The sequence below is a fragment of the Talpa europaea genome (assembly GCF_964194135.1).
Source record: "Talpa europaea genome assembly, chromosome: 4".
In the NCBI taxonomy this organism is placed as follows: Eukaryota; Metazoa; Chordata; class Mammalia; order Eulipotyphla; family Talpidae; genus Talpa; species Talpa europaea.
The window spans coordinates 33,294,990-33,309,873 of NC_140070.1; the positions used below are offsets into that span (position 1 = coordinate 33,294,990).

General features: G+C 36.6%; 1 protein-coding gene across 1 annotated transcript in view; it reads right to left on the minus strand.

Moving 5' to 3' along the window:
* The window catches only part of LOC311170200 (disintegrin and metalloproteinase domain-containing protein 32-like), a gene marked incomplete at both ends in the record, with an annotated part of 119,772 nt that overhangs the window by 78,291 nt on the left and 26,597 nt on the right, over window positions 1-14,884 (minus strand). The window contains 3 exons of the mRNA XM_084232594.1: window positions 8,958-9,124; window positions 9,318-9,389; window positions 14,429-14,497. Of these exons, the coding sequence (XP_084088720.1) occupies window positions 8,958-9,124; window positions 9,318-9,389; window positions 14,429-14,497 (308 nt within the window). The remainder of the gene's footprint in view (window positions 1-8,957; window positions 9,125-9,317; window positions 9,390-14,428; window positions 14,498-14,884) is intronic.

Here is a 14,884-nt window from a genome sequence, read left to right on the forward strand (position 1 = left end):
CAGAAGAGTGTGCCTGACACCGGACGCACAGGGAGTGTGTCCCACATCACCATTTTAGAACAGGGACATTTCTTCAGTAAAGACTACCTGCAGAAGGCTTCCTCAGGAGCCAGAGGTGAGCGGGGGAAGTTCGCCCACACCAGACCCCCTCTGGCCTACAGTCCAAGCCCAGAGGGGGAGCAGGAACCCACCGCCGGGGCAGACCAGGCGCACAGGGGAGTGTGTCCCCACATCGACATTTTAGGACAGGGACCTTTCTCCAATAAAGACTGCTTGAAACTGACAGATGACTCCTGGAGGAACCAGAGGGGAGCAGAGAAGCTCACCCAAGATGCCGGCCAGTCCCAACTACACAGTGTCCCAACGCATACGGCAAATTAGAAAACAGACAGTAGGGAGGAGAAGAACCACACACAACCTAGCAACTCTCCAGAGAAAAACCACACCACAAAAAGAAAACCAGCCCTCAGATTGCAACGACAGTAACTTGGAAGAACTTCTGAGCCTTCCAGAAAGAGAATTTAAAATTGCCGTGATTAAAAAACTGACAGAAGTCATAAAGGAAAACAATGATAAGGGAAAAATAATCAACGATCAGAAGAATGAAATTGAGTCCCTAAAGAGGGAAGTAAAAGAAATGCAGGAGATCAAAGAATTAGTGGAAGAACTAAAGAATTCTGGGAAAAGCAATGAAAGCAGAATAGATGAAATGGAAGAACGAATAAGTGCTCTTGAAGACACAGAAATAAAAAGAACCAAAACAGAAAAGGAAAGAGAAGTACGAAGGAAAAAGAATGAAGAAAGACTTCGGGAACTATCTGACTCCATGAGGAAAGGAAATATAAGAGTTATAGGAATACCAGAAGGAGAGGAGAGAGAAGTAGGAACAGAGAAAATATTCAAAGAGATAATTGAAGAGAACTTCCCAAATGTGAAGAAGGAGCTGAAAATTGATATACAAGAAGCAAGAAGAACACCAAACTTCCACGACGAAAGAAAAAATACAGCAAGACACATAATAGTAAAGCTCCCAAGAATCAGGACAAGGAAAAAATAATGAAGCTGGCAAGAGGGAAGAAACAGATAACATTCAAAGGAAAGCCAATCAGGCTGACATCAGACTTCTCCGAAGAAACACTACGGGCAAGGAGAGAGTGGAGGGACATAGTCAACAGACTCCAAGAAAACAGATGCCAACCAAGAATACTCTATCCCGCAAAGCTCTCCTTCCTCTTTGAAGAAAGAATATGGACCTTCCCAGACAAACAGAAACTCCGGAATTTCATTGCAACTAAACCCCCACTCCAAAAAATACTACAAGGAGTCCTAAAGCCAGAATCTCAGAGGGACGAATAACAATGAAAGAAGGCCAAAAAAAAAAAAAGTTATTAAAAGAATAAATAAACCAAATCAAAGGAAAGACAAACACAATGGCATATACAGATGTTAACATATCAATATTAACTCTAAATGTAAATGGACTAAACTCTTCAATAAAAAGACACAGAGTTGCAGCCTGGATTAAGAAACAAAACCCAACCTTTTGCTGTCTCCAGGAAACACATTTAGCTACAAAAGATAAAAATAGGCTCAAAGTTAAAGGATGGAAAACAATCCTACAAGCAAATGGACCAAAAAAGAAAGCAGGAACAGCTATACTTATATCAGATAAAACAGATTTCAAACTCAAAAAGATAAAAAGAGACCCCAATGGTCACTACATTATGATCAAGGGGACAATACTTCAAGAAGAAATAACACTCATTAACATATACGCACCAAACGAAGGAGCACCAAAATATATCAGACAACTGTTGTCCTCTCTGAAAACAGACATCAGAGAAAACACATACGTAGTGGGAGACTTCAACACACCACTATCAAAATTGGATAGATCAACAAGACAAAAAATAAGTAAAGAAACCAAAGCTCTAAATAAGGACCTAGAGCAATTGGGCTTAACAGACATCTATAGAACACTAAACCCAAAAAAAACGGAGTACACATTTTTCTCAAGCGCACACGGATCATTCTCCAGGATCGATCACATACTGGGGTACAAGACAAACATCAACAGATACACCAAGATTGAAATCATATCAACCATCTTTTCTGACCATGAAGGCATCAAACTAGAAATAAACCATAAAAAGAAGGCAAGGAACTTTCCTACCTCATGGAGACTAAAAACCACACTACTGGAAGACCATTGGACTAATGAGGAGATCAAAGAAGAAATTAAAAAAAATTTTGAATTGAACGACAAGGAGGACACCAATATCCTAAATGTATGGGATGCAGCAAAAGCAGTAATAAGAGGAAAATATATAGCAATAGAAGCTCACATCAAGAAACAAGAAAGTACTCAAAGAAACAACCTAATCTCGAAGCTCAAAGATCTAGAAAAAGAACAACAAAAAAACCCCAAAACCAGTAGAAGAAAAGAAATAATAAAAACCAAAGCAGAAATAAATGAAATTGAAACTAAAAAAACAATCCAAAAGATCAATGAAACCAAGAGCTGGTTCTTTGAAAAAATCAATAAAATAGACAAACCCCTAGCCAGGCTCACAAAGGAAAAAAGGGAGAAAGCACAAATAAACAGGATCATCAATGAAAGAGGAGAAATCACAACGGACACAGCAGAAATCAAAAGAATAATCAGTAACTACTATGAACAGTTATATGGAAACAAGTTTAACAATCTAGAGGAGATGGACAAGTTCCTACAACTCTACAATCACCCAAAGCTAGATAAAGAAGAAATAGAACACCTAAACAGACCAATTACAATTAGCGAAATTGAAATGGTAATCAAAAACCTCCCCAAAAACAAAAGCCCAGGACCTGATGGATTTACAAATGAATTCTACCAAACATTCAGAGACGAATTAGTGCCTATCCTTCACAAACTCTTCCAAAAAATTGAGAAGGAAGGGACAATACCAAACACGTTCTATGAAGCCAACATTACACTAATACCAAAACCGAACAAGGACAACACAAAAAAGGAAAACTACAGGCCAATCTCCCTAATGAACACTGATCCAAAAATCCTCAATAAAATTTTAGCCATCAGAATCCAACAATGTATCCATAAGATAATTCACCACGACCAAGTAGGATTCATTCCAGGGGCACAAGGATGGTTTAACATCCGAAAATCAATCAACGTTATCCAACACATCAACAAAAAGAAATATAAAAACCATATGATAATATCAATAGATGCTGAGAAAGCTTTCGACAAAGTGCAACACCCATTCATGATAAAAGCCCTTGAAATTCTTGGGATACAAGGAACATACCTCAACATCATAAAGGCCATCTATGACAAGCCAACAGCCAGTATTATTCTCAATAGTGAAAAGCTGAAAGCAATTCCATTAAGATCTGGAACAAGACAAGGAGGTCCACTCTCACCACTGCTTTTCAATATAATACTGGAAGTCCTAGCCAGAGCAATAAGACAAGAGAAAGACATACAAGGAATCCAAATAGGAAAAGAAGAAGTCAAACTATCACTATTTGCAGATGATATGATATTATACATAGAGAACCCCAAAAACTCCACAGAAAAGCTAATTCAACTCATCAATCAGTTCAGTAAAGTGGCAGGATACAAAATCAACACGCAAAAGTCAGTAGCCTTCCTATACACAAACAATAAATCTGAAGAAGAAGAAATCAAAAAAAAATCCGTTTTGTTATTGAAACAAAAAAAATCAAATATTTGGGAATAAATCTAACAAAAGAGGTAAAGGACCTATACAAAGAAAACTATAAAACACTGTTAAAAGAAATAGAAGAAGACACAAAGAAATGGAGAGACATCCCCTGCTCGTGGATTGGAAGAATAAACATTATTAAAATGGCCATCCTTCCAAAAGCAATATACAGATTCAATGCTATTCCAATCAAAATTTCAATGTCATTCTTCAAAGAAATAGAACAATTATTGATGAAATTCATATGGAATCACAAAAAACCCCGCATAGCCAAAGCTCTCCTGAAAAAAAAAGAAGGGAATGGAGGCATCACACTCTCAGACTTCAAACTATACTACAAAGCCATAATCATCAAAACTGCATGGTATTGGAACAAGAACAGACATACAGACCAATGGAATCAAATAGAAAATCCAGAAATAAACCCACAGATTTATGGTCAACTAATCTTTGACAAAGGAGCAAAGACTATGCATTGGAGCAAAGAAAGTTTGTTCAATAAATGGTGCTGGGAAAACTGGGTCGCTACATGCAAAAGAATGAAGCTTGACCACTACCTCACACCATACACAAAAATCAACTCAAAATGGATTAAAGAACTAGACATAAGACCTGAAACCATAAAATATATAGAAGGAAATATAGGCGAAACACTACGTGATTTGCACATCAAAGACATCTTTACAGACACATCACCCAAAGCAGTGATAGTGAAGGCAAAGATAAACAGCTGGGACTACATCAAATTAAAGAGCTTCTGCACAGCAAAAGAGACAATAACAAAAACAAAGAGAAACCCCACCAACTGGGAGAACATTTTTGCACCCAACACTAATGATAAAGGACTGATCACAAAAATCTGCAAAGAGCTGATGAGACTCAACAACAACAAAGAAAATAATCCAGTCAAAAAATGGGCAGAAGAGCTAAAAAGAAACTTCTCTGAAGAGGAAATGCAAATGGCCAACAGGCATATGAAAAAATGTTCAACATCACTTGCCATCAGGGAAATGCAAATCAAAACTACCATGAGATACCATCTTACACCAGTGAGAATGGCACATATTAAAAAAACTAGCAACAACAAATGCTGGCGAGGGTGTGGAGAAAAAGGAACTCTTCTACACTGTTGGTGGGAGTGCAAACTGGTCCAACCACTGTGGAAAGCTGTGTGGAGATTTCTGGACCTACTAAACATAGAGCTTCCATATGATCCAGCAATTCCACTCCTAGGTATTTACCCAAAGGACACAGAAACATCAATTCCAAAGAGCACCTGCACCCCTATGTTTATAGCAGCACTGTTTACAATAGCTAAGCTTTGGAAACAACCCAAATGCCCAAAAATAGATGACTGGATCAAGAAGATGTGGTCCATATATACCATGGAATATTACTCAGCATTCAAAAAAGATAAACACATGCAATTTGCAGCAACATGGATGGCGCTGGAAGGGATCATGCTCAGCGAAATAAGCCAAAAAGAAAAAGAAAAATACCGGATGGTCTCACTCATAGCAGGAATCTAGAAAACTTAAATAAGGGACCAGGAAAATGAATAACTATAAGAAAGTGAAAATCAAAATCAACAAAAAACTATGAACCAGAGACACTTTTAGGGGGGCGGGGGCGGGAGGGGAGGGATTGGGGTCAGAATGGGGGGGCTGCAATTGTATGGGGAATATAACAATAAAATTTATTATTAAAAAAAAATTTTTCAAATAAAAAAAAAATCTTTAAAAAAATAAAATAAAAAAAAGAATTATCTATATAAATTCACAATTTTAACTCTTATTTTAAAAATAAGTGTGTAACTACAGCAAAATGTACAATGTTTAATGTACAGTATTTTCTGACCAAAGAATATCACTGCCAAAATTAAGATATAGAGCAATTTTATCAACCCCCCTTTACACTACTCCCCCCATGTCAATCCCTTGGAAATTTCTGACCTGTTTTCTATCTTGTTTTGTTCCCTTTTCCAAAAAATACTTTTTTATGTCCTACCTGTATCTATGTGTGTTGTATATAAACAATGGATTCTTACACTCAGCAAAATAAATTTGAGATTCAGCTATGGTATTATACATAGTGGTAGTTTTTTCTGTTTATTTATGAGTATTAATTTATTGTATAAATATCACAATTTACTTATACCAGTAAAGACATCTGGGATATTTCCAGCTTGGGGTGGTTACGAATAAAGCGACTACAAACATGCTCTTACATATTTTTTATGTTAAAAAAAGTTTTTATTATGCTTGGGTATACCTCAAAGTGGAGTTACTAGGTTACATGCTAAATATATGTTTAATTTCATAGAAACAGTCAAGCCATTTTCCAAATGAACTGTGTCATTTTGTGTTCCCAGCAGCCATGGCAATTCCAGTTGTTCTACATAATCTCCAGAAGGTGGCACTGGAGAATTTTTTAATTGTTTTGTTCACTTTGATTTAGCCATTAATTGCCATTATTTTCTTGTGGTTTTAATTTACATTTCCCTAATGAGTAATGATGTTAAGGATTTTTTTATGTGTTTATTTACTATCCATATTCTCCTTTGGTAAACTGACTTCAAATATTTTGTCCGCTTTTTAATAGGCTTTTTTTAATTATTGAATTTTAACTGCTGTTTTAACTTTAAGGTCCATGTCTATTATGAGATGTGTGATTTGAAAATATTGTCTGTGATTATTTGGTTTGTCTGTGATTGTTGGTTTGTCTTTCCATTTTCTTTTTTCCCATTTCCTAAACCACACTCTGCCCCTTGCCTTTCTTCCTCCCCCTCTTGAAATCAGAAACCATTTCATTTTTGATGTCTGCTAGTTTATAATTATTTTTTTATCGATCACTATGATTCCATATATTTACTCATATATATGAAAACATCCAATATGTGTCTTTATCTTTTTCTTTACTACGCATAATCCCTCAAACCCCTTCCATTTTGATGTAAGTGGTGACATTTTGTCTTTCCTTATAGCTGAAAAGTATTCCATTGTCTAGATATAGCACATCTTTTAATCTAAAACTCTATTAGTGGGCTCTTCAGTTGTTTCCATGACCTATTGTAAACAATGTTGCAGTAAACACTTTGTAGCGTATCTTTTTACAAGTTGTGGTTTCAATCTTAATTTCTTTTTAGTCTCACTCATTATTTGTATATAAAAGTGAGCAATGAAAGAACTCATTAAAATGAAAACATCCTTGAGTGGGAGAAAAAATTTGCAAATCATATATCTGACAAGGGGCTAGTATGTAACATCTTCAAAAACTCACAGAACTCAACAAAAGGAATATCAGAGAACCCTGATGAGATTGCTGGTTTATACAGTAGACCCTAATCATATACAATATTGTAAACCAATGTTACTTCAATATAAAACTTAAAATAACAATAAATAAGTGAATTAGATGTATGGAAATAAATCCTGTTGATGTTTCAGCCTGACATTTTACTGTATTCCTTTATATTGTTTCTCATAGCTATTTGGTGTCTAGGAGTCTTCAGGATTTTCTACATATGCTATCATAACACCTTCAAATAATAATAGTTTCATTTCATTTCCAATCAGATTCCTTTAATTTTATGATTGCTCTAGGTAAAACTCTAAAATTAAATTAAAGAGAATGGGTAAAAGCAGACATCCTTGCCTTGTTCCTGATAATAAAGAAAAAGCTCTCAGTTGTTCATAATAAATATTATATTGACTGTAAGTAGGTGATATATGATCATTCTTATATTGAGATAGCTTCCTTCTGCTCCCATCTTGTTATTTTTTGTTTTTTTTTTTAAAGATTTATTTATTTATACAAGAACTGGGATACAGGCCAGATGTGCAGGAGGGTAAGAGGATTCACCAGAGACAGAGTGGGGAACAGAACAGGCAGACTGACTGAAATACACTGCTGAGGGGAGCAGTGGGTGAGATAGGAGAGATCTTCCATGCCATGTGGGACCCTCGCGGGCTGGCCAGGATCGAACCAGCGCTGCAGAGGCTGCGGACAGCGCTCAACCACCTGCACGACCAGGGAGGCCCTGCTCCCATCTTGTTAAGAGTTATGAGTGGATCAAGAAGATGTGGTATGTATACACAATAGAATACTACTCAGCAATCAAAAAAGATAAAATCATGCCATTCACAGCAACATGGTCAGAGCTGGAAGGGATTGTGTTCAGTGAAACAAGACAGAAGGAAAACGAAAAATATCGGATGGTTTCACTTATTGGAGGAATATAGGGAAACCAAATAAGGTATCAGGAAAAAATAATAATAAGTAAATAAACAAAATTAACAGGCAACTATAAATCAGAGACGATCTGCAGGGGAGGGGAGGGAGAGGGATCAAAACAGGGTAGGGAAGAACACAAGTGACCATGGTGATGGTGCACGGGTGAATTGGTGTTGGAAATTTTACGGGGACTACACCTGAGAGGAGAAAGCATACATTGTACAAAAATGAACAATGACATAAAATACACATAAACAAATTAATTAGAAAAACCTAGAAAAAGAAAAATAATAATACTACAGTTTTTTTTCCTGGGTGATTTTTTGCATATTATACCTTATTTAATCACTGTGTATGCATGAAATAACAGAATTTATTTATTCCACAGATAAACTATATTACAGAAATTCTAAACTCATGAAATGAAGGATACTGTGGCTATATATTTAAAACATACCAAGTTTGTTCATTCGGAGGCAAATTTGCTACTTTCAGATACATTTATTCAATGTAAAGAAAGAATCGGTGTGAACAAATAAACTAATTTAGACAAAAAATAATTTAACTTTTTAAAATCATGCAGAAAAATTCTTTAGGATAAATTTTTAATATAAATTACCAATCCTTTGATAAAAACTCTTAACAGAAACATAAACTTCACAAGACAAATCCCCTCTCTTTATGTAGTAGTTAAGATTATGGGCTCTGGAGTTACAAACTGGGTTCAAACTACATACTACTAGATCCAAGATTCCTAAGGTGGCTCAGCTTCATGAAATATCAATCTCCTCAGTGGTAAAGGTTTGATAAGCACAAAAATAAATTTTAGCAATCTTTATTATCTGATAACAAAAAAGAAAATACCTGGCCTGAAAAAAGTACATAATGATTAATCAAAGTGTGAAGTCAGAAATGAATAACAATCCCCTAAATTAAGCTACATCATAATCACATATCTTTGTTTTCTTTCTAAGAATACTGAAACATTATTCTTACATGAATAGATAAGCAATATCATGAGGCCTTAGGGTAAGATAGGACTGTTTCCATTCTAAAAATGCATATAATAATTCATCTGCCTCTCCAGCTGTAGAAATCTTATTTTTATCTGACCAAAACTCCAGTGACGACAGCACAATAGTAACTTTAAATTGGGCAAACATCTAAAAACAGAAAAGACAAATACTTGAAAAATTAATCTTTGTTAATTTATAATAACTAAGAAATTCAGTATTTTGACAAATCAAAACTTAACTTATATGGATGACTATTATTCAGAAATGCCATATCAAGTTAAAGTGTAATTTCAAAACTAATACGAATTTTTCTAACTAGTATGAAATGCAAACTACTTACTGAATTTACAAGGCCAATAATTTCAGTGACTTTACTTGTTACAATCATGCCATCGGAGCCCAAGAAATCATACTGAAAAACAAAATTAATTTTAAATTTAAATACAATTTCTTATGTAATGTGTTTGAGGTTTTTTTAATAAGATTTTCATAGATTTGCTTTTAAAGATTTATTTATTCATGCATATAAGAACCAGGGTACAGGGCAGATGTGCAGGAGGGTGAGAGGATTCACCAAAATCAGAGCAGGGAACAGAACAGGCAGATCAACAGAAATACACTGCTGAGGGGAGCAGCGGGCGAGACAGGAGAGGTCTGCAGGGCCATTTGGGTATCTCCGCAGCCAGCCGGGATCAAACCTGCATTGCAGTAGCTGCAGACAGCTTCACAGCACCACGCTCAATCGCCTGCATCACCAGGGAGGCCCCTGTATTTGAGATTTACTCTCCATTTACTCTCAGAGATTTGATGCTGCGTTTAAAATAAGCCAGTAACAAATTTAAAAAATGGATATAAATTGGATCACTTATACATGCTGGTAGCTATGTAAAATCATGCAGCTACACTGAAAGTAGTCTAGCAATTTTGTTCAAAATAAATACTGCGGGGCCTCCCAGGTGGCGCAGGCGGTTGAGTGCAGCTCTGTGAAGCTGTCCGCAGCCGCTGCAGTGCCAGTTCAATCCCCGCCGGCCTCGGAGCAACCCACATGGCGAGCAGACCTCTCCTGTCTCGCCCGCTGCTCCCCTCAACAGTATATTTCGTCAGTCTGCCTGTTCTGTTCTCCACTCTGTCTCTGGTGAATCCTCTCACACTCCGGCGCATCTGGCCTATACCACGGTTCTTGTATAAATAAATAAATCTTTAAAAAAAAAAAATACTGCAGAGGTCAGGGGAGAGGAGACAAATTATGGACTTAGCATATGACCCAACTGAGAAGAATGACATATTCAAAATATTCAAAGGTAAAAACTGCCACCAAGAATACTATATCTTTCAGAAATGAGCAAGAAATAAAGATCTTCCCAGGAAAATAGAAACTGAAGCACTTTGCCAACGCTAGACCTCTTTTTAAAAAAGATTTGGGCCTCCCCGGTGGCTCAGCAGGTTGAGTGCAGCACTGTGAGGCTGTCCACAGCCTCTGCAGCATGGGTACGATTCATGGTTGGCCAAGGAGATGCCCACATGGCGCAGCAGACCTCTCCTGTCTCACCTGCTGCTTCCCTCAGCAGTATTTTTGGTCCATCTGCCTGTTTTGCACCCCACTCTGTCTTTGGTGAATCCTCTCACCTTCCGCACCTCTGGCCTGTACCCCAGATCTTGTATAAATACATAAATCTTTTTAAAAAAGAAACATTAAAATGGAATTGAATAAGAAAATAGATACAAACAAAATTAAAGAAAACACGACAGTAGCAAATTCTCATTTACAATAATCACTTGCAGTATAAATGTACTGAACTCAGGGATAACATGGCCACCTGAGCTACAAAGATAGGGGGAAATAGATAGTCATGTGCAAGAGAAAAAAACTAGACAACTCAGATCATGCACAAAAATTAACACAAAATGGATCAAAGGCTTGGATCTAAGTCCTGAAACCATAAAATTCTTAGAGGAAGACATATACCTCAACACTAGCTTCAGAGATATTTTTGGAGACTCAACTCCAAAGATAAGGGAAACAAAAGTAAAAGTAAACAAATGGGACTAAGATCAAGCTAAAAAGTTTCTGCACATTGAAAGAAACTATCATTAAAGCAAAAAAGCACACTATTGAATGGAAGAAGATATTTGCACAAATGATTGATATCCAAGATCTACAAAGAACTCATATAACTCAACAGAAAGAAAAGAAATAGCTCATTCAAAAAACAGGCAAAAGAGCAGCTAAATAGAAACTTTACCAAAAAAAAAAAAATACATAGATGGCTAACAGTCACATGAAAAAAAGCTCATCATCACTTTTCAATCAAAACAATGATATAATTACTCTCACCTATGAGAATGACCTGTACCAAAAATACCAGAATCAGCAAGTACTGGCAAGGGTGTGGGGAAAAAGGAGCCCCTTGTACACTGTTGGTGGGAATGCAGACTGGTCCAATTCCTATGGAAAGCAGTATAGAGGTATCTCCAAATATCAGTAGATTAAACATACGATGCAGTAATTCCACTGCTAGGTCATCTACCCAAAGAATACAAAAACACTACTCCAAAGGAATATTTGCACTCCTATGTTCACTGCAACACAATTTACAATAGTTCACATATGGAAAAGAACTAAAGTGACCAATGACAAATGAATGTATTACTCAGCTGTAAAAAAAAAAAAAAAAAAAAAAAAAAAAAAGATTAAATCTTGCAATTTGGGACAACATGGAACAGAATTGGAGGGGATTATGTTTAATGTTGTAAGTCAGAAGGACAAAGACAAATACTAGATGATTTCATATATAGAATACAAAGAAAAAAAAACAAATGAAGAGACATAATGCAGCCAAAATAAACCCTAGATTTCTGACTGTAGATTTGAAGCTACCAGGGGAAGACCAGGAGGTGGGTAGTGAAGTGAGAGGGATCCAACGGACTTGGGGAGGATTATGTGTGCTGCTAGTGGGTGAGATGTGGTAACATATATCTGAAGAGATGTGTGCCTATATCTATAAATCATACACAGTGTTGTCAAATAATGTTACCTCGATTAAAAATGAATAAGTAAGTCCACATTCAAAAAATAAAATATCTCAATAATAGGTTAAAAAACTGCCAAAAATATGTGGACTTTCTAGTTATATCTCTGGGATTTTCTTATAGTTTAGTTTCATTGAAAATAGAGAATGTTACTCTGAATGTCTTCTTCGATTTGAAAATTTTCAGAATCTCTTTAAAACCCTACATGATTCAAATCCTGGAATATACCCAAGTATGCTTTAGGAGTATATAGATTTTGCAGTTGTTAGGTGTAATGCTTTATAAATATCCATTTGATCAATTTTTCTAATTAAAATTTACTGCTATAAAAAATAAAATGACTCAAAATTTGTAAACTAATCCTGAAATAAAATGATTTGCATACTGTTGGTGGGAGTGCAAACTGGTCCAACCACTGTGGAGAGCTGTGTGGAGATTTCTGGACCTACTAAACATAGAGCTTCCATATGATCCAGCAATTCCACTCCTAGGTATTTACCCAAAGGACACAGAAACATCAATTCCAAAGAACACCTGCACCCCTATGTTTATAGCAGCACTGTTTACAATAGCTAAGCTTTGGAAACAACCCAAATGCCCAAAAATAGATGACTGGATCAAGAAGATGTGGTACATATATACCATGGAATATTACTCAGCATTCAAAAAAGATAAACACATGCAATTTGCAGCAACATGGATGGCGCTAGAAGGGATCATGCTCAGCGAAATAAGCCAAAAAGAAAAAGAAAAAGACCGGATGGTCTCACTCATAGCAGGAATCTAACACAAAATGGATCAAAGGCTTGGATCTAAGTCCTGAAACCATAAAGGGTATCATACCCTTTTGGGGGGGCGGGGGCGGGAGGGGAGGGATTGGGGGCAGAATGGGGGGGCTGCAATTGTATGGGGAATATAAAAATAAAATTATTATTTAAAAAAATGATTTGCATAATCCAAAATATTATTTAGGCATCTTTCCTAGAAATACCTTAGTTTTTTCTTAAATGTTCCTTTGCCCTTTTCCTATATTCTAATACATTCATATCTTTCTTGAAATCTCTCCTGTCTCTGATTCTCAATTCTGGCTTTCTGGCATGATCTACAATCTTATTAATGTCATTGATGATAGTATGATTCATATTCTCTTTGTTATTTTGTAGGTGTGGCAATCAAATGCTTAGTATCAGGGCCTCCCCGGTGGCGCAGCTGTTGAGCGCTGGGCTGCGAAGCTGCCCAGTTTGTTCCCCGGCAGCCAGCGAGGGTCCCACGTGGCGCACAGACCTCTCCTGCCGCCCGCTGCTCCCCTCAGCAGTGTACTTCGGTCCTTCTGCCTGCTCTGCTCCCCGCTCTGGCTCTGGTGAATTCTCTCACCCTCCTGCACTTCTGACTGTACTCAGTGCATGTATAAATAAATAAATAAATCTTTAAAAAAATGCTTATTATCAGAAGAAAGCTTGGAAAGTACTTTTTTTTTTTTTTTTTTTTTTTTTTTATAGAGGCATGCTTTACCTATTTGTTTGCTGGTTTGTTTGTTTGTTTTGTTCATACATGCACTGGGTACAGTCAGAAGCGCGGGAGGGTGAGAGAATTCACCAGAGCCAGAGCGGGGAGCAGAGCAGGCAGAAGGACCGAAGTACACTGCTGAGGGGAGCAGCGGGCGGCAGGAGAGGTCTGCACGCCATGTGGGACCCTCCTCTGGTGGCCGGGGAGCAGCCGGGGATCGAACCGGCGCCGCAGAGGCCGCGCGCAGTTTCGCAACCCAGCGCTCAACCGCTGCGCCACCGGGGAGGCCCGGAAAGTACATTTTTATATCTGTTTTCTGATATGTTTGAAATAGAGGGAAAATAAAGTTACACCTGGTTGAGTACAAATTACATTATTACCCCAAGATCCTGAAGTTCCCAGGTCCTCAAATTAGTTTATGGGAGTCAGAAATCTAGAAGCATGTTTAAACCAGGAAATAATAGACTGGAAAAGGTGGACCATTAAAACCTGCTGAAAAATAATTCTTGACAGATTAATGTAAGCAGCTATTGTGTAGTTATATGGTCATCACTCTTGTGCCAATAAATATTTTTTAGAACAAATTTCTCCATACTTCAAAAGCAAGAATTAAAGGCTTCAAGAATTTCACTTAAATTTTAACAACAAATATTGTGTATTGGTATAGACCCTAAAGATGTGATGTACTAGCAAAAAGTCATTTGTTATGCAGGACTGCTATATAAAGATTTCAAATAAAACATTTCTGACAGAACTAGTATAAATTTGAATATTCAGTTTCTCAGAAGGCAAATTTTCCATTGTTCTCTCTATGACATTTGAGTAGGTTCAGAATATTTAAGATCTTTTCCAGTTAGGGATAATCATACATTCTCACCAAATATTTAAAAGCAAAGAAAAAAACAATGCACATACCAAAATTTTGTCCACCACAATATGCATTTCTAGATAAAGTGGAATTAAATCTGAAACAGCTGGTTCTGACTAAAGAAAAGAAAAGCAGCATTTAAAAATATAAAAACTTTCACAAATTATTTGAACTTTTAAAATCTTTTCCCACCTTTACTGAAAGCATAACTGACAAAGATCATGTATATTTAAAATATAGGACTTGATATCTTGGTATACACACACACACAGACATACAATGAAATAATTGCCAAAATCAAGCTAATCAATATAGCATTACCTCACAAAGTTACCTTTTTTGTATGGTAATGAAGTGTAAGATCAAACTCTATTAGCAAATTTTAGTTTATAATTCAGTATTGTTAACAATAGTAATGTTACTTACTAAATCTCCAGAACTTTGCATAACTGAAACTTTGTACATTTTGACAAATATTTCCCCATTTCTTCTTGTCTCCAGCT